Raw genomic sequence first — 27,398 nt, 5'->3', positions numbered from 1 at the left:
GACAGGGCAGTGCGGGCGGGCATGCGCGCATCCGACACGTCCTCGGGGCACTGCCCCCTCCGGGCGCGCGCCCGCCCCCGCCCCACCCCGCCCCGCCCCCCCGCCGGGCTCGGTGGACCCGGCGCCCGGGGCCGCGCACGCCCCCTTCGCGAGCCGGGACCCTGGGCCGCGCGCGCCCCGCGCCCCCTCCCCGCCCGGCGGGCGCGCGCGCTGGCTCCCGCTCCCGCTCCCGCTGGCAGCGGCGGCGGCGGCGGCGGGGATTGTTTTTGTTGTCGCTGAGGCCGGAAGAGCCGCGGGAGCCGGGTCCCTGTACCCGGGCCGGGCGCCGCCGCCGCCCCCTGCCCAGCGCCCGCGCCTCCGCGGCGCCCCCCCAGCGCCAATATTCCGGAGATCAAGCGTTACGCGGCGGCGGCGGCGGCGGCGGCGGCGGGGCCCGGAGCGGGAGGCGCCGGGGACCGGGGCGAGGCGGCCCCCGCCGCCGCCATGGAGGCGCTGGGACCTGGTGAGGAGTGCGCTCGGGCCGGGGCCGGGTCGCGGCCCCGGGACTGGTGGGCGGGCGCGCGGGAGGGCCCGTCGCTCCGCGTGTCCCCCATCGGCCCTTGCTTACCTGGGTTCGGGCCGTCAGGCTTGGGGGAAGGGGATCCGTGCCCCACAGCACAAGGCAGAGGGAGCTGACCCGGGCCTCGGGGGGCGGAGACCGCGCCCCAGCCTGGAGAGACAACCCAGGTCTCGAGGTCTAAGGGAGGCAGGCCCAGGATGGAGACCCGGGTTCCCAGGGGGAGGGGAGACCTAACCCAACCTCAGGGGGGGCGGTCTGCGCTCCAGGGTTGAGGCAGTCCAGTTTGGTCCTCAGAAGGAATGATCGGTGCCAGGTGCTCAGCTGAGGCCTGGCCCGGACTGGACCAGGAAGGACCCCCTTGAACTGCCAGGGGTATTCTTAGTATGGGGCCACACCCGTGTTTTTCTTTGCACTGGTAGACAGTTCAGAGCCCTCAGATAAGGAAGAAGAACTTCGCCCAAATACTTCTTATGACCCCCAAAGGCCAAGGGGCAAAGTACCCTCCCTTTCTCGAAGGCCCTGAAGTCTTGGGAAATATGGTCCTATGCCTCTCTTAGTCTGTGCGACAGTCCCAGAGTGATCAGGGCTAGTGCCTTAGTGACAGATGAGTTACCAGCGAGCCCGTTCTAGCATAAGCTTTAATGCCCTGAGTTCTCTTCTCACTGGGTTATGGGTGGTTGTGGGGATCAAATAAGGGGAAAGTGCTTTGGAAACTGAAATTCCTCATCTTTATGAATGACCTCTGTTTATCTCCCCCAGTTGGCCCAAACCAAAGGAACCATTCCAGGTTATAACAGCTGCCCTGCAGACTGAGAACCTGGTGCTCCCACCTCAAACTGCACCAGGTTTCTAATGCCTCGGCTAAGTAGGGCAGGGTTTAGAGGCTGTGATAGAATTAACTTTAATATCAAACCCTGTCTACATAGTGGACTTCGTTGTAGGGCACTTCATTTTTTTAGTGGATAGAAAATTCACTTTGCCTTTTGAGTTTGGAAACTTTGCAGGTTTGTTTACTTAGAACTTGTTTACATAGCTGAATGATTAAACCCTACCTTAATTGGCTGCTTAAAGTATTTTTTAAAGGCCCACATAATCAAATTTCATATGCCTTTTAAAAATGAATTGGTTTGTGACATTAATATTATTTGATAAACCTCAGTGTGAGCATTACTCTGGGTTCCTTCAGCTATGTCCCCCGGCTAAAGGCATGATCATGTCTTTAGGAATGTAACAGACTTCTGTTCAAATCCAATCTAGTAATTTAATAGTTGTATAACCTTGGGCAAATTACTTAATTCCTTTGAACTTTCATTTCCTCATCTATAAAATGAGGGCAATAATAATTATGTGCTGCAAGATTGTTGTGAGAATGAAATGTATGTGAGCAGTCTTATTGTGGAGACTAGTGCATTGTAGGTATTCCACAAATGTTTCTTCTTCCCTCCCGGTTAGTAATTCATAATTGAAGCAACTGTTGCGTTTTATGAGCTGATGCTGGAAGAGACTATGTAACTGTGTATACAAACTGAATTGCATGGAAAAGATCAACCTGGTAGCGTTAGGAGAGGCCTAGGGAATTTGTTTTTTTGGTTGGTTTTAGCTTTTGCAGATTTGAAGACTTAGTTTGCTCAGGATTGTGGAAAGTTCTCACTAATCACACTTTAAAGACACAAATGAATATATTAAAATGTCACATAGATCTTTCCTGTTGACTGGAATATTTTCTTGTCTGCTGTCTAGCAAACTCCTTTTCTGGTGTCACAGTATCTTGGAAACCCAATTAATAATAAGCTGCTTGCTGAGCATAGAATTGGAGCAAAGGGAGTTGATAGTCTTGTGGGATATTTTATCCAGGCTGTCTTAGGACCAAGAGAGAGGCACTTCAGTTTTGTTCAAACACCCTGGTCTAGTGCTTTCTGCCCTCCTCACTTGAAAATCATTGAAGCATTCTTAATCTTACTATGCTCTCCCCTCACCCCATTTTGGTTTCTGGCAATAATAACTTAGAAATGTATTCAGTTAGATTACCATTTATTTTGGCTATATTAATTATGTTTATTTTTACAGTGCTTTACAGTCTGAAAGGTGCTTTCATAGCTCTTAGCTCATTTGATCCTATGAGAGGTAGGTGAGGCAGGCATTAGCCCCATTTTACAGATGAGTAAAGAGATTCAGAGAGCGTAAGTGACTTCAAGGTCTCAAGGCTGAGAGGTGAAATGCAGATGAGTCTGGGTCATCTGACTCCTAGTCTATTGCCCTCTTCTTCGTTTTTTAAAAATGTTTTTTAAATTTTTATTAATTTTTGAGAGAGAGAGAGGGTGTGTGTGTGTGACGGGGGGAGGGTTAGAGAGAGAGACACAGAATCCGAAGTGGGGCTCCAGGCTCTGAGCTGTCAGCACAGAGCCTGATGCGGAGTTCAAACTCATGAACCACAAGATCATGACCTGAGCTAAGGTCCGATGCTTAACCAACTGAGCCACTCAGGTGCCCTGCCCTCTTCTTCATTTAAGGTTGACTTCCTGCAATCTGTGTTGAGTAATGTTTCCTTTTCAGAAGATGTAATTTTCTGACTTTCTCACTAAATTTTGGAGATACCCCCATTATAAAGCCCAGGGACCTTTGAGCACTGACTGTAACAGTTATTCAAGTACAATCATAACAGCTAACATTTATCAAGCACTTACTATTATCAGGTACTGTGGTAAGCCTTATGTATACATTATCTAATAGGATCCTCAAAATTGATTTATGAAATAGATTCTATTATTACCACACTTCCCATATTTTACAGATGAGGAAACTGAGGCACACAGTGACTAAGAAACTGGCCCAAAGCCATGCAATTAGGGAGTGGTAAAACCAGGGTTGAAACCTACACAGTTTGGTTTTGCCATAGCCACTATGCTTTACTTTCTTTGTAAGCAATTTGCTAAATTCAAAGAAATCAGCTTTGGGAAAATTTTAGGGTATAGTTTTATTTTTTTATTTTTTTTCTCAACGTTTTTATTTATTTTTGGGACAGAGAGAGACAGAGCATGAACGGGGGAGGGGCAGAGAGAGAGGGAGACACAGAATCGGAAACAGGCTCCAGGCTCCGAGCCATCCGCCCAGAGCCTGACGCGGGGCTCGAACTCACGGACCGCGAGATCGTGACCTGGCTGAAGTCGGACGCTTAACCGACTGCGCCACCCAGGCGCCCCAAGGGGGTATAGTTTTCTAAATAAATCTCCTAAACTTATTCAAAGAAATGACCACTCACCTCCTCGCTTTTCTCTGCTACCAAAGAAAAGGAACACACTATCTATCTTTCTCCATTAACCCCACTTTCATTTCCTCTGCCTCTTTCCCTTTTGGTGTCAAGTATTTCAGAGAGATATAGATACCACAGGATTGTGAAGTACATTGGGAAGAAAAAGCACTGGGCTGGGAGTTAGGAAACCTAAATTCTAGTCACAATTTAAAATCAAAGCTATGTGTGCTTGGGCAAGTCATTTGCTCCAAAATTCTGTTTCTCAATTTCTATCCTAAAGCTGGATTTATGATACAGTGATTGCTTAAATGTACCTTGGAATATGCAGGACTGACTTGTCTATGATTTAATTGGGTGAATTCAGTATGACTATCACCATTGATATTATTTATTATTTATCTCTTACCTTGTTTTTAAATGTCTTACCACACCTAGAGTATATCCCTTCTATGCCAGAAGTGGAACTCAACTCCAAGCAATAATATTTTTAGTATAAAATATGCACTTTTGCTTTAATGAAAAACAATAGTCAATTCCTGGGTTTTAGGAATGACTGGGTTTCTGTTTGGTTTCTATCTAGAGCTAGAGATGATTGGTACAGACATACCTTGGAGATATTAGGGGTTCAGTTGCAGACCACCACAATAAAGTGAATATCACAAAAAAAGCAAGTCAAGTGAATTTTTTGGTTTCCCAGTGCATATGAAAGTCATGTTTACACTATACTGTAGTCTAAGTGTGCAATAGCATTATGTCTAAAAAAAGTACATGCTTTAATTAAAGAATACTTTATTGCGGTGCGCCTGGGTGGCTTAGTTGGTTAAGCATCATCCGACTTCAGCGCAGTCTGTGAGTTGGAGCCCCACGGCAGGCTCTGTGCTGACAGCTCAGAGCCTGGAGCGTACTTCTGATTCTGTGTCTCCCACTCTCTCTGCCCCTCCCCGACTCATGCTCTGTGTCTCTCACTCTCAAAAAATGAATAAATGTTAAAAAAAAATTTAAAGAATACTTTATTGCTAAGAAGTGCTAGCCATCATCTGAGCTTTCAGTGAGTCATTATCTTTTTGCTGGTGTGGGGTCTTGCCTTGACGTTGATGGCTGCTGAAAGATCAGGGGGATGTTGCTGAAGTTTGGGGTGGCTATGGCAACTTCTTAAAATAAGACAATGATGAAGTTTGCCATATCAATTGACTCTTCACAAATCGTTTCTCTGTAGCATGCAGTGATGTTTGATAGCATTTTACTTATAATAGAACTTCTTTCAAAATTGGAGTCAGTCTCTCAAACCCTGCCACTGCTTTATCAACTAAATTTTTTTAATGTGTGATAGCTCTATATACTTTTATTTATTTTTAATAATTTATTTTTTAATTTACATTCAAGTTAGTTAGCATATAGTGCAACAATGATTTCAGAAGTAGATTCCTTAATGCCCCTTACCCATTTAGCTCATCCCTCCTCCCACAACCCCTCAACTAAATTTATATATTCTAAATCCTTTCTCGTAATTTCAACAATCTTCACAGCATCTTCACCAGGAGTAGATTCCATCTCAAGAAATCACTTTCTTTGTTCATCTGTTTTTTAAAAGTGTTTATTTATTATTTGAGAGAGAGAGAGAAGAGCAGGGGGGTGGGGGGCAGAGAGGGAGAGAGACAGAATCCCAAGGTCTTGCACTGTCAGCACAGAGCTGACATGGGGCTCAAACTCAAACTGCAAGATCATGACCTGAGCCAAAATCAAGAGTTGGATGCTTAACTGACCAAGCCACCTAAGCACCCCTCTTTGTTCATCTATAGAAGCAACTCCTTTCTCATCCATTCAAGTTTTATCATGATATTATAGCAGTTCAGCCACATCTCCACGTCTCATTCTAGTTCTCTTGCTATTTCCACTACATCTGCAACTACTTCCTTCACTGGAGTCTTAACCTGCTCAGAGTCATCCATGAGGGTTAGAATCAACTTCTTTCAAACTCCTGTTAGTGTTGATTTTTTTGACCACTTCCCATGAATCATGGATGTTTTTCATGACATTGAGAATGGTGAATCCTTTCCAAAGAGTTTTTAATTTACTTTGCCCAGATCTATCAGAGGAATCACTATGACAACTATAGCTTTACAAAATGTTTCTCAAATAGTTAAGTCTTGAAAGTCAAAATGACTCCTTGATTGGGGCGCCTGGGTGGCTCAGTCGGTTGAGCGTCCGACTTCAGCTCAGGTCACGATCTTGCGGTCCGTGAGTTCGAGCCCCGCGTCGGGCTCTGGGCTGATGGCTCAGAGCCTGGAGCCTGCTTCCGATTCTGTGTCTCCATCTCTCTCTACCCCTCCCCCGTTCATGCTCTGTCTCTGTCTCAAAAATAAATAAAATGTTAAAAAAAATTTTGAAAAAAAACAAAAACAAAAACAAAATGACTCCTTGATTTATGGGTTGCAGAATGGATGTTGTGTTAGGAGGCATGAAAGCAACACTAATCCTGTTGTATACGGCTGTCAGAGCTCTTAGGTGACCAGGTGCATTGTCAATGAGCAGTAATCTTTTGGAAGGGATCTTTTTGTCTGAGTAGCAAATATCAACAGTGGGCTTAAAATATTCAGTAAACCATGTTGTAAACAGATGTGTTGTCATCCAGGCTTTGTTTCACTTATAGAGCAGAGGCAGAGTAGATTTAGTGTAATTCTTTTTTTTTTTTTTTTTTAATTTTTTTTTTTCAACGTTTATTTATTTTTGGGACAGAGAGAGACAGAGCACGAATGGGGGAGGGGCAGAGAGAGAGGGAGACACAGAACCAGAAACAGGCTCCAGGCTCTGAGCCATCAGCCCAGAGCCCGACGCGGGGCTCGAACTCACGGACCGCGAGATCGTGACCTGGCTGAAGTCGGACGCTTAACCGACTGCGCCACCCAGGCGCCCCAGATTTAGTGTAATTCTTAAGGACCCTAGGTTTTTCAGATTGATATATAAACATTGGCTTCAACTTAAAGTCACCAACTGCATTAGCCATTAACAAGAATCCGTCTGTCCTTTGAAGTTTTGAAGCCAGGCATTGACTTATTCTCTCTAGCTGTGAAAGTCCTGGATGGCATCTTCTTCCAGTATAAGGCTGTTTCATCCACATAGAAAATCTGTAGCCACCTTCATTCATTATCTTAACTAGATCTTCTGGATAATTTGCTGCAGCTTCTACATCACCACTTGTTGCTTCACCTTGCATATTTATGTTATGGAGATGGCTTCTTTCCTTAAACCTCATGAACCAACCTCTCTCTTCTAGCTTCAAATTTCACTTCTGCAACTTCCTCCCCTCTCTCGGCCTTCACAGAATTGAAGAGAGTTAGGGCCTTGCTCAGGATTAGGCTTTGGCTTAAGGGAATTTTGTGTCTCTTTTGATGGATTGGTTTGCTTGTTTATTTATTTATTTAGAGAGTGAGTGAGCACAAGTTGGGAGGGGCAGAGAGAGAGAGAGAGAGAGAGAGAGAGAGAGAGAATCCCAAGCAGGCTCCACACTGTTAGCACGGATCCCCACATGGCACTCGATCTCATGAACTGTGAGATCACGACCTGAGTCGAAGTTGGACGCCTAACGGACTGAGCCACCTAGGCACCCTCATTTTGATCTTCTATCCAGACCACTAAGAGTTTCTTCGTATAAGCAATAAGGTTGTTTTGCTTTCTTAACACTCGCATGTTCACTGGAGCAGCACTTTTAATTTCCTTCAAAAACTTTTCCATTGCATTCACAACTTGGCTGAGTCTTTGGCACAAGAGGCCTACTTTTGGCCTGTCTTGGCTTTCCACATGCCTTCCTCACTAACCTTAATCATTTCTAGCTTTCGATTGAAAGTGAGAGACGTGGGATTCTTCCTTTCACTTGAACACTTAGAGGCCATCATAGGGTTATTAACTGGCCTACTTTCAGTATGGTCGTGTTTCAGGGAATAGGGAGGCTCAAAGAGAGGAAGAGAGAAGGGAATGGCCAGTGAGTGGAGCAGTCAGAACACACAACATCTTTGTATTAATTTTGCTATCTCATATGGGTGCAGTTCGTGGCACCTCAAGACCATTACAACAGCAACTCAACAATCACTGATCACAGATCACCATAACAAATATAATAATAATGTAAAAGTTTCAAATGTGAGAATGACCAAAATGTGACACAGAGACATGAAGTGAACAAGTGCTGCGGCTGGAAAAATAGCGCCAATAGCCTTGCTCACTGCAGGGTTCCCACAAACCTTCAATTTGTAAAAGACTCAGTATATGCAAAGCACAATAAAGTGCAACTAAATGAGCTATGCCTGTACTGTTCAACTCAACATTTATTGAATTCCTACGATGTGCTATAGTCATTGAGTTAGATATTGAGGAGGTAACAGTGAACTGAAGGTCCACTTCTTCTAAGAATTTACAGTCTGATGGCCGAGACAGTAATTTAACACCTTGTTTCTACATACTTGTGCTATGTACTCCCTTATAGAGAGGGTCTTGGATACACCAAGGATGCATCTTCCAGTCTGGAAGCCTTCCAGAAAGGCTTTCCAAAGGAAGTCACACCTAACCTGAGTTTTGAAGGAGTAGAATTTAGAAGAAGAATGAACCATGAATTTAATCTGTGAGAAGATTTTCAATACTTTAAAAATTAGTATACAGAGATCTGTCAACACATATTTCGTTAAAGGGTTTGCTTTGATTTTCCTAAGTGATGTTGAACCAGAATAGCTTCTTGCTTCAAAGTTTTCTCTCCTTTGAATTGCCTTTGTTCTTGGTGAAATGCCTTGGCAATAAGAACCTGTTGTAACTTTCCATTGTAATCACAGCCCACTGTACTCAACACCTATTTGTAGCAGAAAAGATGTTTATTTTTTAGGCCAGTGTCTACTTGACATTATCCTCAAAAAGAAGTAAGTTTTCTTTAGATAAATATTACCCAGTCTGTGTTTCCTCAAATCCTTATCTCCTGAATAGTGATAGGTATTTGATTTTAAAAACAGAGAAAATTTAGGGGAAAAATAAGTTGGGTAAACGATTAACGTTATTTATTATAAAACTCATTAAAGACTTTAATACAATAATGCACATTGAAACTTTGAGAAGGGAGACTATATGCAATTTCTTTAGCTTATGGAATCTTTTCTTTTTGTGGAATATTTTGTGAACCATCAATGGAATAATTTGGGTTGACTGCCCTGTCTAGACCAGAACTTCTCGCCCTCAGCACTATTGATATTTTGGGTGGATACTTCTTTGTTGTAGGGGCTGTCCTGTGCATTGTAGGATGTTTAGCTGTATCCCTACCCTATGTCAATAGCACCCCCTGAGTTGTGACAACCAAAAATGTCTGCAGGCATTTGTCAAATGTTTCCTGGGGGACAATATCTCTCCCACACTGAGAACCACTGGTCTAGACTGTAAGTTCTTTGAAGGCAGACACTCTTTTTCCTAAATCCACAGTGCAGGTTGACATGTAATAAACGAACAAATTAGACATTATGATCAAGCAATGTCACATTGTCCAGATAGAATCTGGACATTAGGTTATAAGCTTTAGGTTATAAAGTCTAACATTATTGGTATTGTTTCACTATCTAAATTAGCAAGTAAATTAATAAATGTAGCTGCTGTTAATCTCCTGCCTGTACAAACTATAATAACGGAGGCTAGTTTGTGGAGGATTAATAGATGATCGCCAGCCTGAACATGGTGATGATCCCTAGAGTTTAGGGATGGTTTTATTTTATTTATTTTTAAAAAAAATTTTTTTAACGTTTATTTATTTTTGAGACAGAGAGAGACAGAGCATGAACGGGGGAGGGTCAGAGAGAGAGGGAGACACAGAATCTGAAGCAGGCTCCAGGCTCTGAGCTGTCAGCACAGAGCCCGACGCGGGGCTCGAACTCACAGACCGCGAGAGTATGACCTGAGCTGAAGTCAGATGCTCAATCGACTGAGCCACCCAGGTGCCCCTGGATGGTTTTATTTTAAAATGCATATAATTTGGGGGCACCTGGCTGGCTCAGTCCATAGAGCATGCAACTCTTGACCTCAGGGTTGTAAATTCAATCCCCACATTGGGTGTAGAGATTACAATGTAGAGCTACATTGGGTGTAGCTACAGACCTGATGCTCATAGGAAGTTTTATACAGTAGCCTACATCTGAGAGGAGACCATCATACTGTCTATATAATTTTGACGTCTCCCATAATCAAAATGATAGCAATATGGCAAAATATTTAAAAATCTAGAAAACCTGAGGTTAAAAGATATCACAAACTCTTTATATCAGAGTATGTTCAGTGAATAATAAGATCTCAATAGTTATATCTATTATCATCATCACGATTGTGAAGGGAGTATTGTCCTTTATGACCAAATAGCACATCAAATGCCTTTCAATCTCTTCAGGACCTCCATCCAGCCTGTTTCAGCCACCTCGTCGTCCTGGCCTTGGAACTGTTGGGAAACCAATTCGACTGTTAGCCAATCATTTTCAGGTTCAGATTCCTAAAATAGATGTGTATCACTATGATGTGGATATTAAACCAGAAAAACGGCCTCGTAGAGTCAACAGGTAAGGACTAGAAAGAGTAGATTTCTATATATTTAAATGTATATCATTTATTTATTATGTATTATATTGTTTTCTAAATTCTTTCATCATGTAGGCTTTGTTTTTTCTCTAAGATGGTAAGTTTCTTCATAGCAGCTTTGTTGTCTCATACTTGGTTATCCTCTACAGATTCTAGCAGTGCTGGATACATTATTGTCCAACAGTAAATACTTACCAAATGAAGGAGAAAGTCACTCTCATTGTCCAATGGTAGCAGAAATTTAAATAATAAAATAAAAATAGGTGAAGCGTTAGTATGTACAGGAAACTAGAACTATCTGAAAATTCTGGGGCTTCTGGCTGGCACAGTTGGTAGAACATGCGACTCTTGATCTCGGGGCTCGAGATCAAGAATCAAGACCAAGTTCCATCCTGAAATTGGATATAGAGTTTAATTAAAAATAAAATCTTAAAAAATAACTATCCCAAAATTAATTTTATTATTAAGTATTGGTATTGGACGTGAGAAAAATTTAAGTGTAAAGACAGAAGAATCATCTTGGGGTATTGCAAAAAGTGAAGTTCAGAGAGAAGTTCTGTTTAATTCTAACATTACCCAAGTGGGGTCTGGATGAGATGATTTAAGCCTTTTTGGTGTGTATGGCAGGAATTTACCAAATGTGAAGACATAGTCCTGTAGTAGATATCTTTACAATGCTAAGAGCACCCGATTTTCTTTTTTCTGTTTTCACGCCATCATATTCAACAATCCTTAATATTAAGATCCTTGCTTTCTAAGAATGCCTTTGGTGTCAAGTGCAATATTTTATGCTGCTGGATATTTTTCTTATTATAGATCAATAATATGGCTTTCTGGTATAGTTTAATCTCATGCAAGCCCATAATTGTTTGGCTATTATATAACTGAAATCAACTGTAATAGTTACCATTAATGGCTACCATTAATCCATTCAACGAACTTTTTATTAAGTGCTTACTATGTACCAGGTATTGTTCTGTGCTCTGGAAATACAACATGAACAAAACAGGCAAAAATTTCTACCCTTGAGGAGCTTATATTCTAATAGGGGAGAAGACCAAAAATAAATGAATCAGCAAACAAAAATTATTACGTGTTAGTTGGTGATAAGTGCTATGAAGAAAAATTAAACAGGGAAAGAAAATAGAGAATGGGGGTGGGGTGAGCAACTGAGATGTTTTTAATAATTTTTTGGAGGTAGTGTCAGCACGATGTGCTGATGGATTAAACATGGGATATGAGTGAAGAAATGAGTCATGACTGATCCCAGGGTTTTTGTCCTGTGCAAGTGGAAAAAATGGAGTTGCCACTTGTTGGAATGGGGAAAACTATGGGTTTTCCCTAACCCAGTCAACAGGGCTGGCAGATCAGGAGACCTGTTTGGGCATGTTAGGGCTGAGATGTCTATTAGACATCCTAGTGGAGATGTTGAGTAGGAACTCGAATAGATGAGGTCGGATTTAGGCTGGTGACAAACATTTGAAGGTCATCAGCATATTGGTGGTAAAGCCATGAGCTGGGTAAGATTATATGGGAAGTGAGCGTGGTTAGAGAAAAAAAGACTGTAAGAGAAAAGACTCTAAGCACCCCAATATTTAAAAATTAGGGAGATGAGGAAGCCAGGAGACTGGCATGGAAAGGCCACTGGGATAGGTGAAAACCAGGACAGAACAAGGAGGCAAGGGAAGAAGATGTTTTAAGTTGGAAGACTTTATCATCTAATGTTTAAGGAACACTGAATTTAGCATTGTGGAGCTCACTGGGGACCTTGACAAGAGTAGTTTTGGTGGAGGAGAAGTGGAGAAGGTTTAGGAGAGACAGGGAAAGAACAATTAGAGACAACTTCTTTAAGGGATTTTGACACAAAGGGGAACAGAGAAATGGGATGTTCAAATGGGGAGGAAGTCAGGTCAAGGAAGTTTAATTTCTTTGAAGATGAGAGAAATGATAGCATATCTGTATGCTGAAGGAAATAATCCAGTAAAGAGGACAAATCTGATAATTCAGAAGAGAGGAAGATCCTCGGAGTCCTATCCATGAGCACACCAGAGTAAGTAGGCTTATTGTGTGACAAGCACTGTTGTAAATATTCTATTTATATTTATTTACTTAATACAACAAACTTTTGTGGTAGATATTGTGATTATCATAATTTTACAAATGAAAAGAAACAGATAGGTTTCTTGTAACTTGCCCAAGGTCATGCAGTTCTGCCACTTATTCACTCTGTGACCAGGGGCAGATCACTTGCCTATGCTGATTTTTTTTTTCTTTAAAAAAATTTTTTTTTAATGTTTATTTATTTTTGAGAGAGACAGAGTGTGATCGGGGGAGGGGCAGAGAGAGAAGGAGACATAAAACCCAAAGCAAGCTCCAGGCTCCAAGCTGTCAGCACAGAGCCTGACACGGGGCTTGAACCCACAAACCATGAGATCATGACCTGAGCTGAAGTCGGACTCTTTACCGACTGAGCTACCCAGGTGCCCCAAGTATTTTTTTTCTATTTATTATGAAGTAGTATTTTTTTTTTCCTGTTTACTATGAAGACAATAATCATTGGCCTACTTGTCTCACAAAATTGTTGCATAGATTAAGTGAGAGCAGAGGTGAAAATATCTCTTCACTATAAAACTATTTATGGTTATAATTTAAGAATGTAAGATGAGGGGGCACCTGGGTGGCTCAGTCAGTTGAGCATCCGACTTTGGCTCAGGTTATGATCTCGCAGTCTGTGAGTTTGAGCCCCACGTTGGGCTCTGTGCTGACAGCTCAGAGCCTGGAGCCTGCTTCAGATTTTGTGTCTCCCTTTCTCTCTGCCCCTTACCCGCTCGTGCTCTTTCTCTCTCTGTAAAAAATAAACATTAAAAAAAATTTTTTTAAAAGAATGTAAAATGAGGAATTACCCTGCTAATATGAAAATGTATTGTTCTTAAGTTAGCTTTTTTTAATTGGTAATATATGATACTGCATTTCTCCATTAATTTTTTTCAGTTGCGTGATTGAGTTTATAAATGTGTGTCTTTTCCCACAGATTTTATTTGTGGAATATTAATGCCTTAGCCAGTTGTAATATGTTTTGGTTTTTAAGATATAGTTCGCACATGTAATATTCACTAGACGTTGGTGAGATGTAGAGCTATCATTGACTCTAGCATTCCAAAATCTCACACACTCATCTGTCCATCTCAAACCATATACTCTAGTTGCCAGGTAACTAAAGCCGGCATACAGAGTGGTCCAGCATATATGTATGTATATATATATATATATATATATATATATATATATATATATATACACACACACACACACACACACACACACACACACACACACACAAGAACCCTGAAGCAAAGCTAGGCATGCTTGATTGAGGCTTTCATTCTAAAAAGAAAGAAACTACATTGGTAATCTTTATGGAATAAGGATATTTTACATTTCCTTCTCCACACTGCTCAAGAGTACTTTGGCATAAAGCAAGACAGTATGCAGAATAATAAATTACCAGCATTTGGCAAAGGGATTGACTTATTCCTTGGAGTATATGCATCTTAGATTTATTGGTCCTCAAATTTCTGAATTTCTGCCTACTCTCTTTTCTGAAACCATTATACTTGAATGAGGATGTTTAGTTGCTAACAATTACGAATTACGAATATTCATGCCAAACTTAGATGCCAAAGATAGGTTATTCTCATAAGGCTATATTTATCATCAGAGAGGATTGTGAAAAATAAGAGTTTGAGAGGCTGCCATAAATTTTATGCTCTCTTTTTATTCCCTGCTTTCTTATCATCTCATAGCTGCCTTTGCTCACTTGTTGCCACCTTTCTTTAGTTGACCATTGCTAACTGTTTTTTAGTTACTGAAGTCAATTCTAACTTTAACTCTTACTTTTTCCAAGTAGTTTTGAACTCAATTTAGGTGATTAAAGTATAGCATTAGTTTCCTTACTATTCACCATGTCTCAAAGCTAATTGCCACTCTCTCCATTACTGTTAAGAGAGGTAGTAGACACAATGGTACGGCACTTCAAGATGCAAATATTTGGTGATCGGCAACCTGGCTATGATGGCAAAAGAAACATGTACACGGCACACCCACTGCCAATTGGACGGGATAGGGTAAGTGTTAACAGTCAGGAATGTATGATAGGCTTAGGTCATTTCCATAGAACAAGAATGTTTCCCTTTCTAATGGCAACTTCTTTCTTTTTTTTTTTTCCTTATTTTTAAAATTTTTATTTGTGTTGAGAGAGAGAGAGAGAGAGAGAGGAAGGGGCAGAGAGAGAGAGAATCCCAAGCAAGCTTCATGCTGTCAGCACAGAGCCCTATGTGGCACTTGAACTCATGAACTGTGAGACTGTGACCTGAGCCGAAACCAAGAGTCAGACGCTTAACCAACTGAGCTACCCCCGTGCCCCATGGCAACTTAATTCTCAGTTGTTTCACATAGTGTTGATAGATTTGTTATTGTGTCCATATTCCCTTGTCCCTTAGTCAATCAATAATTGAAGATGAGATAAGCATTAGAATCTAGGTTGATTATGTCATCTCTACATACATTCCAAGGTTTTCACATTGCTAAAGTACTTGCTACCTGAATCTGAACAATGGAGTCTTTATAGAGTATAGAAAATTATCTAAACCCACTGATGAAAATATTTGTAATACCATAATAACTTTTTCTAAATTTATTTTAATTAGAAAAACAGTATATAAATATCTACTCATTATAAACTTACTTAGACAATCTAGAAATACTGTGATTTCCAGCCTCCTCACCTGCCTATACCCTTCATCTCATTTTCCTTTTTAGAGGAAACTATTCTAATAGTTTGGTATGTATCTTTTCAGATATTTTTATGTGCATTAGCTATTTATGCATATGTTTATGTGTAATCTTGTTTGTTTACATATCATTCTATGATTCACTTTATCACTTAACAATATGTCTGGAAGGGGCACTTGGGTGGCTCAGTCACTTAAGTGTCCAACTCTTGATTTCAGCTCAGGTCGTGATCTTACAGTCATGGGATTGAGCTCTTCACTGACATTGTCGAGCCTGCTTGGAATTCTCTTTCCCTCTCCCTCTGCTCCTCCCTGACTCACGCTCTCTCTAAATAAACAAACAAACAAATAAATAAATACAAAAAAAAAACAATATGTCTGGGGGATCTTTCCATTTTTTTTACATTTAGAGGTTTTATTTTTTTTTTAATTCAAATTCTTTTTATTGTGGTAAAGAGTACATAATGTAAAAATTACTATTTTATCCATTAAAATGTTTTTTTAATGTTTATTTACTTCTGAGAGAGAGACAGACAGACAGAGCATGAGTGGGAGAGGGGCAGAAAGAGAGGGAGACACAGAATCCAAAGCAGGCTCCAGGCTCTGAGCTGTCATCACAGAGCCTGACACGGGGCTCAAACCCATGAACTATGAGATAATGACCTGAGCCAAAGTCAGACTGTCAACCAACTGAGCCACCCAGGCACCCCTTAACCATTTTTTTTTTTGAGAGAAAGAGAGAGAAAGGGAGTGGAGGAGAGGGGCAGAGGGAGAGAAGAGAGAGAGAGAGAGAGAGAGAGAGAGAGAATCTTTTTTTTTTTTTTAATTTTTTTTTTCAACGTTTATTTATTTTTGGGACAGAGAGAGACAGAGCATGAACGGGGGAGGGGCAGAGAGAGAGGGAGACACAGAATTGGAAACAGGCTCCAGGCTCTGAGCCATCAGCCCAGAGCCCGACGCGGGGCTCGAACTCACGGACCGCGAGATCGTGACCTGGCTGAAGTTGGACGCTCAACCGACTGCGCCACCCAGGCGCCCCTAGAGAGAGAGAGAGAATCTTAAGCAGGCTCCACACTCAGCACAGAGCCCGATGTGGAGCTTGATCCCACAAATCTGGATCATGACCTGAGCCAAAATCAACAGTCGGATGCTCAACTGTTTGAGGCACCCAGGTGCCCCTAATTAACCATTTTTAGGTGTACAATCCAATGGCATTTAGCATATTCACATTGTTGTACAGTCGTGACCACTATTGATCTCCGCAACTTTTTCATCCTCCTGTACTGGAAGTATGTACCCCTTAAACAGTAAGTTCCCCCTCTCCTCTTCCTCTAGTTCCTGCTATCCACTGTTCTACTTTCTGTCTCTACAAACTTGACTATTCTAGGTACCTCATATATATGGAATCATACAATCTTTGTCCCTTTGTGTCTGGCTTATTTCACTTAGCGTAATGTTTTCAAAGTTCATCCACGTTATAGCATTCCCCTTATTTTCAAACTATTATTTGCATAGTGGTCAATACTAAATTATTCCCCTATTGATGGAGACTTAGGTTGTTTACAATGTTTTGCAACTACAGAAAGTGTTAAAGTTAAATATCCTTATGCATATGCTATATTGAGTATTCCTGGGATCTTTTTTTCAGCCTTTGTAAATAGGTATATGTAAATGTGATTTTTTTTTTCCTTAGGTTGATATGGAAGTGACACTTCCAGGTGAGGGTAAAGACCAAACCTTTAAAGTGTCTGTTCAATGGGTATCAGTTGTGAGCCTTCAGTTGCTTTTAGAAGCTTTGGCTGGGCACTTGAACGAAGTCCCAGATGACTCAGTACAAGCACTTGATGTTATTACAAGGCACCTTCCCTCCATGAGGTTAGTATCTTCATTTGAGTTCTTTCCCAAAATGTCAGGGGTTTTTTTTGGTAGGTTGCATCAGAGCCACTGAAAGGTTTCTGCATAAGTCATAGTTCAAACTTGGTTTCAAGTTTGTTTATAAAGTTGAGAGAGAAATGAAAGACCTTGCACGCTTTTCATTGTGAAACATGCCAACTATTTTTTCAGGTACACTCCAGTGGGTCGTTCTTTTTTCTCACCTCCTGAAGGTTATTACCACCCTCTGGGAGGGGGCAGAGAGGTTTGGTTTGGCTTTCACCAGTCTGTGAGACCCGCTATGTGGAATATGATGCTCAATATTGATGGTATGATGGAATTCTCTTTTGATTCTTTGTTCTTTTGGCTGGTTGTTTTTTTTTTGTTGTTGTTGTTGTTTTGTTTTTTTGTTTTGTTTTGTTTTGTTTTTTGTGGTGCTTTCCCTCTCCCTGAAGCTAAGTATCCTTCCTCTGTTTGTTAGTATCTGCAACTGCTTTCTACCGGGCTCAGCCTATCATTGAGTTCATGTGTGAGGTTTTAGACATTCAGAACATCAATGAACAGACCAAACCTCTAACAGATTCCCAGCGTGTCAAGTTTACCAAAGAAATCAGAGGTAGGTATTTGCATTGTGGTAGTCTCAGAAAGGCAGCTCCACACGGTGGAAAGAGCACAGTCTTGGAGTCAGACACATCTGGGTTTCTAGCCCAGCCCAACCAGTTCTATCAGTGGGACCTGTGGCTAGAAACTTAATCACCATGAGTCTTAATTTATTCATCTCTAAGGTAAAGATAATAATATGTATCTTTATGGTTGATGTGAGAATTAAAGGCAATTAAATGTATAAAGCTTCTTGCCCAGTAGCTGGCACATATCAGACACTCTAAGCCTTACCCACTTAAAAGCTTCCGTTTTAATAAAATAACACAAGTTCATTTATTATCCCTTTGGAACTTCTTTTCTTCCTGTTATTAGCTTTCTTCTCTCACTAGAACACAAGCTTCATCAGGGCTATCTCTGGATCTGATAATAAGTACCAGAGTAGTTGATGCATAGTAGATATTTATTGAATTAATTAATAAATTGAAGTAGATTGCCCATCTTAAGTCATCTGGGTTCTAAGTTTTTCTTCTTAGCTGAGACTTTTTGCCTGTACATGATGAAATTGTTCCCATATCCTTGCAACTTTTGTCCTGTACAATGCCATGCCTTTCCAAAGACAACATTTAAACCTGTTTTCATCACTTTGATTTTAACTAACACCTAATGTCTTGACTTTTTTTTTTTTACTTCAGGTCTTAAAGTTGAGGTGACCCACTGTGGACAGATGAAACGAAAATACCGAGTTTGTAATGTGACTAGACGGCCAGCTAGTCATCAAACGTATGTTAAACACATCTAAAATGATACTGTTACATTTTTTGGTAACAGGAAGCTGCTATAATCATTTGAGAAATTGGCATCCCATATTGTAATCTTCAAAATCACTGTAATCCTCTTTTAAGCACCAAAGCTTTAAAAAATGTTTTAAGTATTTTTGATGGAGACATTTAGAAAACATATCTCTTGGCGTTTGATTCATTTCACCTCTTAAACACAGAGGATGCCAAACACAGATCAACTTTTATGTAACAATGCCGAGTCATGATTAAAAGCATCCTTTATTATACTGTTGTAATTCTCAATGCATGTCCCAAAGGGTTTGTCAAGGCCTATACATCATATAAGGCTGTCATGGGAAGATAATTGCTTTGTGTTTTGTTTGGATTTTTCTCTCTTTGTAGTTAGTGGCTACTTCTTCCAGCTGTCAGTATGTATGGCATGCCTCTTAACAGCTCACTCATTTCCATTTTCCAAACTTATTTTTCTTTTCTTTCTTTTTTTATACGTTTTTTAAATGTTTATTTATATTTGAGAGAGAGAGAGAGAGAGAGAGAGCGCGAGCATGAGCGGGGGAGGGGCAGAGAGACGGATACAGACAGAATCTGAAGCAGGCTCCAGGCTCCGAGCTGTCGGCACAGAGCCCGATGTGAGATCATTGGAGGCGCCCCTCCAATCTCATTTTTCTAATCACCCAACTTCTAATCCACTGGGAACTACGCATAATCAGAAAATATATATGAAAGTGCTTTTTTTTAATTTACTATATCTGTAAGTTTTATTCTTGTAATCAAGATCTTTAAATTCATATCTGACATAAATAAATATTGGCTCCTCCAAGTAAAGAGCATGAACTTAAATATATAAACGACATTATTTTGTTTAGTCAGAAGACTTTTGTTTGTTTGTTTATATTCTACTCTGACTTATTTTTTTAAACAAATTTTTTAATGTTTGTTTATTTCTGAGAGAGAGAGCACACATGAGTAGGGGAGGGGCAGAGAAAGAGAGAGGGGGACAGAAGATCTGAAGTGGGCTTCGCTTACAGCAGACAGCCTGATGTGGAGCTCGCACCCACAAACCGTGAGATCACAACCTAAGCTGAAGTGAGACGTTCAACTGACTAAGCCATCCAGGTGCCACTAGTCTTGACTTTATTTTAGATCCATGGTTCTCAACGCTTAAACTTTAGTGTACATTGGGGCACCTGAGTGGCTCAGTTGTTTGGGCATCCGGCTCTTGATTTCAGCTTGGGTCACAATTTCATGGTCTATGAACTTGAGCCCTGCATCAGGGTCCGTGAGACAGCGTGGAGCCTGCTTGGGGTCCTCTCTTTCTCTGTCCCTCCCCTGCTTGTGCTATCTCTCAAAATATATTTAAAAATAATAGTAAATAAAAAACCTTTAACTTTAATGTACATCAAAATCACTGGGAGGGCTTTGTTCTAGATAATAGAAGTTTTGGAGTGATCTCTGGATAAATGTGGTATATTAATTCAGTGTGATTTGATTAAATTCTTCAGTAAAAACTCATATGCATCTGATGTGAATTTCTTTTTTTTAAAAATTTTTTTTCAACGTTTTTATTTATTTTTGAGACAGAGAGAGACAGAGCATGAACAGGGGAGGGGCAGAGAGAGAGGGAGACACAGAATCGGAAACAGGCTCCAGGCTCTGAGCCATCAGCCCAGAGCCCGCTGCGGGGCTCGAACTCACGGACCGCGAGATCGTGACCTGGCTGAAGTCGGACGCTTAACCGACTGCGCCACCCAGGCGCCCCTGATGTGAATTTCTTAAGAGTTATAAAATAATATTTCTTGTATCCTTCATATTATACCATTGACTTAATTCTCTAGGGGAAAAAAATGTTACCCAAACTTTATGAAGTCACTATTGAGGAGTGTAGCATTTTTTAAAGAACTGTATCTTTTTCATTAATTACTTCACATAATCCTATAAGAATAATTATACTTGTAGGCTTGTATGATCTTTGCATACAAATTAAAAGCACATAGTTTTAACGTTTATTTATTTTTGAGACAGAGACAGAGCATGAACCGGTGAGGGTCAGAGAGAGGGAGACACAGAATATGAAACAGACTCCAGGCTCTGAGCTGTCAGCACAGAGCCTGACACGGGGCTCAAACTCACAGACCGTGAGATCATGACCTGAGCCAAGTCAGCCGCTTAACCGACTGAGCCACCCAGGCACCCCAAAAGCACAGGGTTTTAAATATCACATAGGTGATCCTCACTGCATTGTTACTTTGTAGGGCTGTAGCAGTTAAGAAAACAGATTAAAGTTATTACCAAATATTTGCACCAAGTATTTGAGATAATTTGCCCCCTAGAAAAGCCAAAGAAAGGGGACCTCTTAAATCGCACTCCCCAGTTTATATTACATATCCTGGCAAAGCCTCATTTTCATGTATTTAGTCTTGTTTCCCCCAGACCCACATATATCTGTCCTGGTTTGGGGATCTGGAAATTGGCCTCAATAACTATGTTACATTCATGTTACAAATAGTTCTCTTAAATAAAACTTCTGTGTGGGGGGTGCCTGGGTGGCTCAGTCGGTTAAGCGTCTGACTCTCTCTCTTTTTTTTTTTTTTTTAATTTTTTTAAGTTTATTTATTTTTGAGAGAGAGAAACAGCACAAGCAGGAGAGGGGCAGAGAGAGAGGGAGAGAGACAATCCCAAGCAGGCTCCGCACTGCCAGTACAGAGCCCAACGAGGGGCTCAAATCCACACACCGTGAGGTCATAACCTCAGCCACAATCAAGAGTCAGATGCTCAGCTGACTGAGTCATCCAGGTGCCCCAGCATCTGACTCTTGATCTTGGGGTCGTGAGTTCAAGCCCACTTTGGGCTCCACGCTGGGTGTGAAAGCTCAAAAAAAAAAAAAAAAAAAAGATTGACCTTTGTTTTTTAAGTGACTGATCAAGGTACAAAATGTTTGTAGGCTTTTGTTTGCTTGCTTGTTTAAGAAAAAAAAACCTCGAAGAAATTTCTGAAAAGATGTTCTCTCCTGTAGTTTTCCTTTACAGCTAGAAAATGGTCAAGCTATGGAATGTACAGTAGCCCAGTATTTTAAGCAGAAATATAGTCTGCAGCTGAAATATCCCCACCTCCCCTGCCTCCAAGTGGGACAAGAACAAAAACATACATACTTGCCACTTGAGGTAAGCTAAGCTGAATTTTCTTTCTTTTTTTTTTTTTTTTAATTTTAACGTTTATTTATGTTTGAGACAGAGAGAGACAGAGCATGAATGGGGGAGGGTCACAGAGAGGGAGACACAGAATCTGAAACAGGCTCCAGGCTCTGAGCGGTCAGCACAGAGCCCGACGCGGGGCTCGAACTCATGGACCGTGAGATCATGACCTGAGCCGAAGTCGGATGCTTAACCGACCGAGCCACCCAGGCGCCCCTAAGCTGAATTTTCTTTTGCCAAATCTGCCAATCTCTTGAATGAGTTAAAAAAAAAAAAAAGAAATCACGTTCTAGGCTAGTGGCAGAATCTAGTATTAGTTTTTAAAATGTTTTGGGCAAATAGCTTCACCAGGTAACAGCATTTTCATGTTTTGAGGAATGGAAGATGTAAGATACAGTTTAGCTCTATCTAAGGCTCATGACATAGAAACCCATTACACAAAACGAATTTCTCTTTGCCTCTCGGTAGGTCTGCAATATTGTGGCAGGACAGCGATGTATAAAGAAGCTCACGGACAATCAGACTTCCACAATGATCAAAGCGACAGCAAGATCTGCACCTGACAGGCAGGAAGAAATCAGTAGACTGGTCAGTAAGTCATGGTCTTCAAGATAAGCTAGCTTTAAGATGAGAAAAGAAGAAAATATAAAACTCCTGGTGGGACACAGTTACTCTTTGGTTTTTATATACGCAGGCTTTCCTGTTCCTTAGGTGAAGAGTAACAGTATGGTGGGTGGACCGGATCCATACCTTAAAGAATTTGGCATTGTTGTCCACAATGAAATGACAGAGCTCACAGGCAGGGTACTTCCAGCACCAATGCTGCAGTATGGAGGCCGGGTAAGCTTTTTATTTTATTCAGCAAGCTTCTTCCAACAACCAGTCAAAAAGAGAATAACCCAGGGTTTCTCCACTACACCACACTGAATTTACCCATAGTTTTGTTCAGTATTGCTTTTTGTCTTTTGGCTAATACCAAATAGAATTTTGTTTATCCCCTCATCGACATTAAAATGGCCTTAGATTGTAATGTCTTTTCTCTTTTCTTTTGTTTCTTTTTTGTTTTGTTTTTTTTTAAAGAATAAAACGGTAGCCACACCCAACCAGGGTGTCTGGGACATGCGAGGAAAGCAGTTTTATGCTGGCATTGAAATTAAAGTTTGGGCAGTTGCTTGTTTTGCGCCTCAGAAACAATGTAGGGAAGATTTACTAAAGTGAGTATCTTCATATTTTCAGCTTAGTAATATCCCTTCCAGATATGAAAATACCATCTTTACATGAATGTGCTATGTGCACTGGCACTAAATCCCTGACTCCTATAGTGACACCATCTGGCTATAGGAAAAAGACCTTGTATTATAGTAAATTGCAAACTTGGGACTGACATTAAGAATCTGAGTCAGCTTTCTTACATTTAGAGCAGAAATTTGTGACTAACAAGGCCAAAGCAGTGACAGTTGGCAAACTCTTCTGAGTTCTTAGTGAAGCTTCCTGTGGTATTAATTGTATCTTTTCAGCTAAGATAAAAACTAGTCCATTTTTAATCATTATAATTTACTAGTGAGCTTGTTTTATTGCAGGGTCACTGACTAAGATCATTGGTTCATGTCTTACAGATGCAGCTATCTATAGAAAGGAAGTTAGTAAAAAGGGTGGAAAACTCAAGGCAGGAAAAGGGAACTGGATGAAAGAAAGGAATCTTACAAATCTTGACAAATGCACAAAAGAAATGCGGAAAGCTTTACACATATATTAAAGTAACTTCACAAATTTAAAATTTAAAACTTCACAATGAATTTTATTTTTTTAAAGTGATGATTTCTTTTGATATTGTTATTGAATCAAATCTATTACAAGTTTGAATGTAATCCTAAATATACTGATTTGTGTTTCCATATTCTCAATTGAACACAAGCTTACCCAACTATTCTCGTGCCAGGCTTACCAAAATACACATTATCTGAAATTTTGACTTTGCTTTTCTTTAGTTCAGAATTATTGACCTGAATGTTTAAAAAAATCTTTGAACAGAAATGCTATTCTAGTCCCTGGGGCCCCGTTGAGGTATAATTATTTAAAAATTCAAAATGATAATCTGATAGCTTAATATTAATAACACAGATTCTTTGTGCATTATAATTGCAGTGATACAATTGCCAGCCCATTTTTGGCAACCGGTTATGGATTTTTTGTTTATTTGTTTGTCTTTAATTTTGGCTAAGAATGTGCAAAACTGAAAGAAGTGTCTTTGAGGAAAATAAATGCTAGGAATGTACTCTGAAATGAAAGCACTGTACTACTGGTTCTATTTTACCAGGAGTTTCACTGACCAGCTCCGTAAAATCTCTAAGGATGCAGGGATGCCCATCCAGGGCCAGCCATGTTTCTGCAAGTATGCACAGGGTGCGGACAGCGTGGAGCCCATGTTTAAACACCTGAAAATGACATATGTGGGCCTACAGCTCATAGTGGTTATCTTGCCTGGGAAGACACCAGTGTATGGTATGGACCCCTTTAATATTGAATGAGGGATGATTTCAAATAGTTGGTCAGGATAAGCTAGGTTATGCTGCAGTCACAAACAACTCCAAACTCTCAGTGGCTCAGATCATCCAAGGTTTATTTTTTGCTTTTCCTGTGTGTCCATTGAGGTAGACTGTGGCCTCTGTTACATGTCATCATGTTATTTTTCACTCTGAGACCCGGGTTGGCATAGCAGTTGCTATTTGGAATGTTCTTGGCCCCTTGGCAAAGAGAAAAGAGGGCTCTGGAAGGCTCTTAACATCTGCAACTTCTGTTTTTGAGAGAGAGGGAGAGAGAGAGAGAGAATGTGTAGCCAGGGCAGAAAGAGGGGGAGAGAAAGAATCCCAAGCAGGCTCCTCACTATTGACACAGGACCCGACGTGGGGCTCGATCTCATGAACTATGAGATCATGACCTGAGCCAAAACCAAGTTGGATGCTTAACTGACTGAGCCACCAGGTGCCCCAACATCCACAACTTCTTGACCACAACCAGCCACTGGCTCTTCCCAACCTTTTTGCAGGAAGCAAGAATGGGGGCCAGGAAGTACAGTGGGAATGAGTGTCGGGCATACAGTACCATTCCACCGTAGTCCTCAAAGCAGGAAGAACTGGAATATTTGGTAAAAAGCACTTAAGAATATCAGAGTGGGGAAGAGTGGGAGAACCTACCACTGGCAGAAAAGAAGCTGTCTAGTTTGCATCTATTATCACAAGAATGATACAAAAGTTCCTTTGACTGTCATCTGAGTGAGGGATTCGGGAGCTACAGACCGGCTGTTTGAACTTTACAGAATGTCTTCAACTCCCTCTGTAGTTGTCTCTTCTGTTACTTTCTGGTTATCTCTGTGTTTAGAGGGGAAGAGGGGGAGGGTGGGAGAAAAATACTGAAAATTCAAAGAGCTGGCATGTATAGTGTTAGGGAGGAGCTGGGAGATGGATTCCTTTGCCAGACCAGTCCTGTGGAAAAAGTAACCTCGGGGGACTGCGTTAGTAGTGGCAGGCAGCATCCAAGGGTAGAAGAGGTGGCCTAGCTTTAATGCTCACTGGAGGGAAGAAGAGGGAAATTTCCCTGGGGGTTTAGCAGATGAAACAGCCGCATCTAGCACAGGGTACCGTATACAGTAGGCACTCTGTAAATGTTTATGTGTGGATTTTTCCCTCTATTCTTAGTAATTAGGAGAATATTTAAACATTGTTAAATTAATTAATGGATTTATTCTTGTAGCGGAGGTGAAACGTGTTGGAGATACCCTTCTGGGTATGGCCACACAGTGTGTCCAGGTAAAAAATGTGGTGAAGACCTCACCCCAAACCCTTTCCAACCTTTGCCTGAAGATAAATGCAAAGCTCGGAGGAATTAACAATGTGCTTGTACCTCATCAAAGGTAAGATTCTGAACTCTGTTTTTTTCTACTCTTGCATTATATAAGATCGAATGTAACATAATTCACAGTAAAGCACACAAATCTCAAACGTGCATCTCAATTGCTTTTTCTTATATATGTATGAATGCACTCATGTAACCACTACTCAGGTGAAGACGTAGAAAATTTCCGGGACCTCGTCAGGCTTCCTTGTGGCCCTTCCCAGCAGAGAACCCCCAGAAGTTAACACTCTCAACATAGATTGGTTTTGCCTGTTTTTGAACTTCATGTAAATGGAACCGTACTGCATGTCATGTTTTATGCCCGTCTTCTTTTGCTCATCATTATGTGTCTGGAATTCATTCATTTTACTGTATTAAGTAGTCATTTGTTCTTTTTCATTGTTGTGTATTATTCATTATGTGAATATACCACAGAATTTTAATCTGTTCTGCCATTGACAGATATTCTTATACATTCATTATACATTTTTTCTATATTTTTGGTAGAATTTAAGTACTCTTTCTCTTGAGTATATATCCAAGAGCAGAATTGTTAAGTTATTGAGAATACATGTATTTAAAAAAAATTTTTTTTAACATTTATTTATTTTTGAGACAGAGAGAGACAGAGCATGAATGGGGGAGGGTCAGAGAGAGAGAGACATAGAATCTGAAACAGGCTCCAGGCTCTGAGCTGTCAGCACAGAGCCCGACGTGGGGCTCGAACTCACAGACCGCGAGATCATGACCTGAGCCGAAGTTGGCCGCTTAACTGACTGAGCCACCCAGGCGCCCCGAGAATACATGTATTTAGCATCGATAGATGCTGTCAAATAATTTTCCAGAGTGGTTGTACCAGTTTACGTTTCTGCTGAGAGTTCTGGTTGCTCCATATTCTCACCAACACTTGGTAGTACCAGTCCTTTTAACTTTAGCCATTTTGTTTGGGTGTAATAGTATCTCGTTATGGTTTTAATTTGCATCCCCCTAATGATTAATCCGTTGAGCACAATTTCATATGTTTGTTGGCTATTTGGATATTCTCTTTTGTGATGGGTTTGTTCAGTTCTTTGCCCATTTCTTTATTAATCTTTTCATTAATTTGTAGTTTCCCTATCTATTGAGATAATATCTGACTTGTTAACTCTGAAATGTTTCCATGTGGGGGCACCTGGATGGCTCAGTTGGTTAAGTGTCCAACTCTTGGCTTCAGCTCAGTTCATGATCTTGTGGCTCTGTGGATCCGAGCCCTACATCAGGCTTTGCACTGGCAGTGCAGAGATTGCTTGGGATTCTCTCTCTCTCTCCATCTCTCTGTGCCTCTCCCTCACTTGTACTGTCTCCATCTCTCTGAAAATAAATAAACTTAAAAAGAATATTTTCATGTGAAATTCGTTATGTGAAAGCAATTTGAAAAGATAAATTTAGGGCTGTGGTATTAGTCATTGCTATACTTAACAAGAATGTGAAATTGAGTGCCTTGCTGTTAGTACAATCATATTCCAATTCTTAATTTTCCCTTGAATGAAGCTTATAGGTAACAAAATCCTTCCTACAACGTTGGTAGATGAGGTCTGCAGGCCATATGGGAAGTTAAGCTAAAATCTGAAATCATTTAATTTCACCCCAAACATTTGAGACGATATAGCATAGTAGCCTAGAGTGCATACTTTGGTGTCTGACTTCCTAAGGTTTGGATTCCAACTTTACCACTTCCAAGTTATGTAAGCTTGGGTGAACCCCTTATTCTCTTCTGTCTCATTTTTTAAATACGGAAAATTGAGATGATAATTGTACCACCCTCATGGAATTTTTCTGAGGACTAAATCAGTCAATACAGGTAAAGTGCTTAGC

General features: G+C 40.8%; 1 protein-coding gene across 1 annotated transcript in view; it reads left to right on the top strand.

The window, feature by feature from the left end:
• The first annotated feature begins 399 nt into the window (after positions 1–399).
• LOC124514656 (protein argonaute-4) overlaps positions 400–27,398 on the top strand; it is a 42,514-nt gene continuing 15,515 nt past the window's right edge. The window contains exons 1-13 of the mRNA XM_047082797.1: positions 400–502; positions 10,216–10,381; positions 14,404–14,524; positions 16,884–17,065; positions 17,255–17,391; positions 17,544–17,678; positions 18,358–18,445; positions 21,476–21,623; positions 22,122–22,241; positions 22,365–22,493; positions 22,734–22,867; positions 23,971–24,155; positions 25,404–25,563. Coding sequence (XP_046938753.1) covers positions 484–502; positions 10,216–10,381; positions 14,404–14,524; positions 16,884–17,065; positions 17,255–17,391; positions 17,544–17,678; positions 18,358–18,445; positions 21,476–21,623; positions 22,122–22,241; positions 22,365–22,493; positions 22,734–22,867; positions 23,971–24,155; positions 25,404–25,563 — 1,724 coding nt within the window. The 5' untranslated portion in view covers positions 400–483. The remainder of the gene's footprint in view (positions 503–10,215; positions 10,382–14,403; positions 14,525–16,883; positions 17,066–17,254; positions 17,392–17,543; positions 17,679–18,357; positions 18,446–21,475; positions 21,624–22,121; positions 22,242–22,364; positions 22,494–22,733; positions 22,868–23,970; positions 24,156–25,403; positions 25,564–27,398) is intronic.

This window comes from Lynx rufus, unplaced genomic scaffold, assembly GCF_022079265.1.
Source record: "Lynx rufus isolate CCGP_SWC_20201006 ecotype Redwood Valley unplaced genomic scaffold, mLynRuf1.p SCAF_2, whole genome shotgun sequence".
NCBI lineage: Eukaryota > Metazoa > Chordata > Mammalia > Carnivora > Felidae > Lynx > Lynx rufus.
Note: the sequence above shows the minus strand (reverse complement) of the source record. Positions and strands in the feature narration are given on the sequence as shown.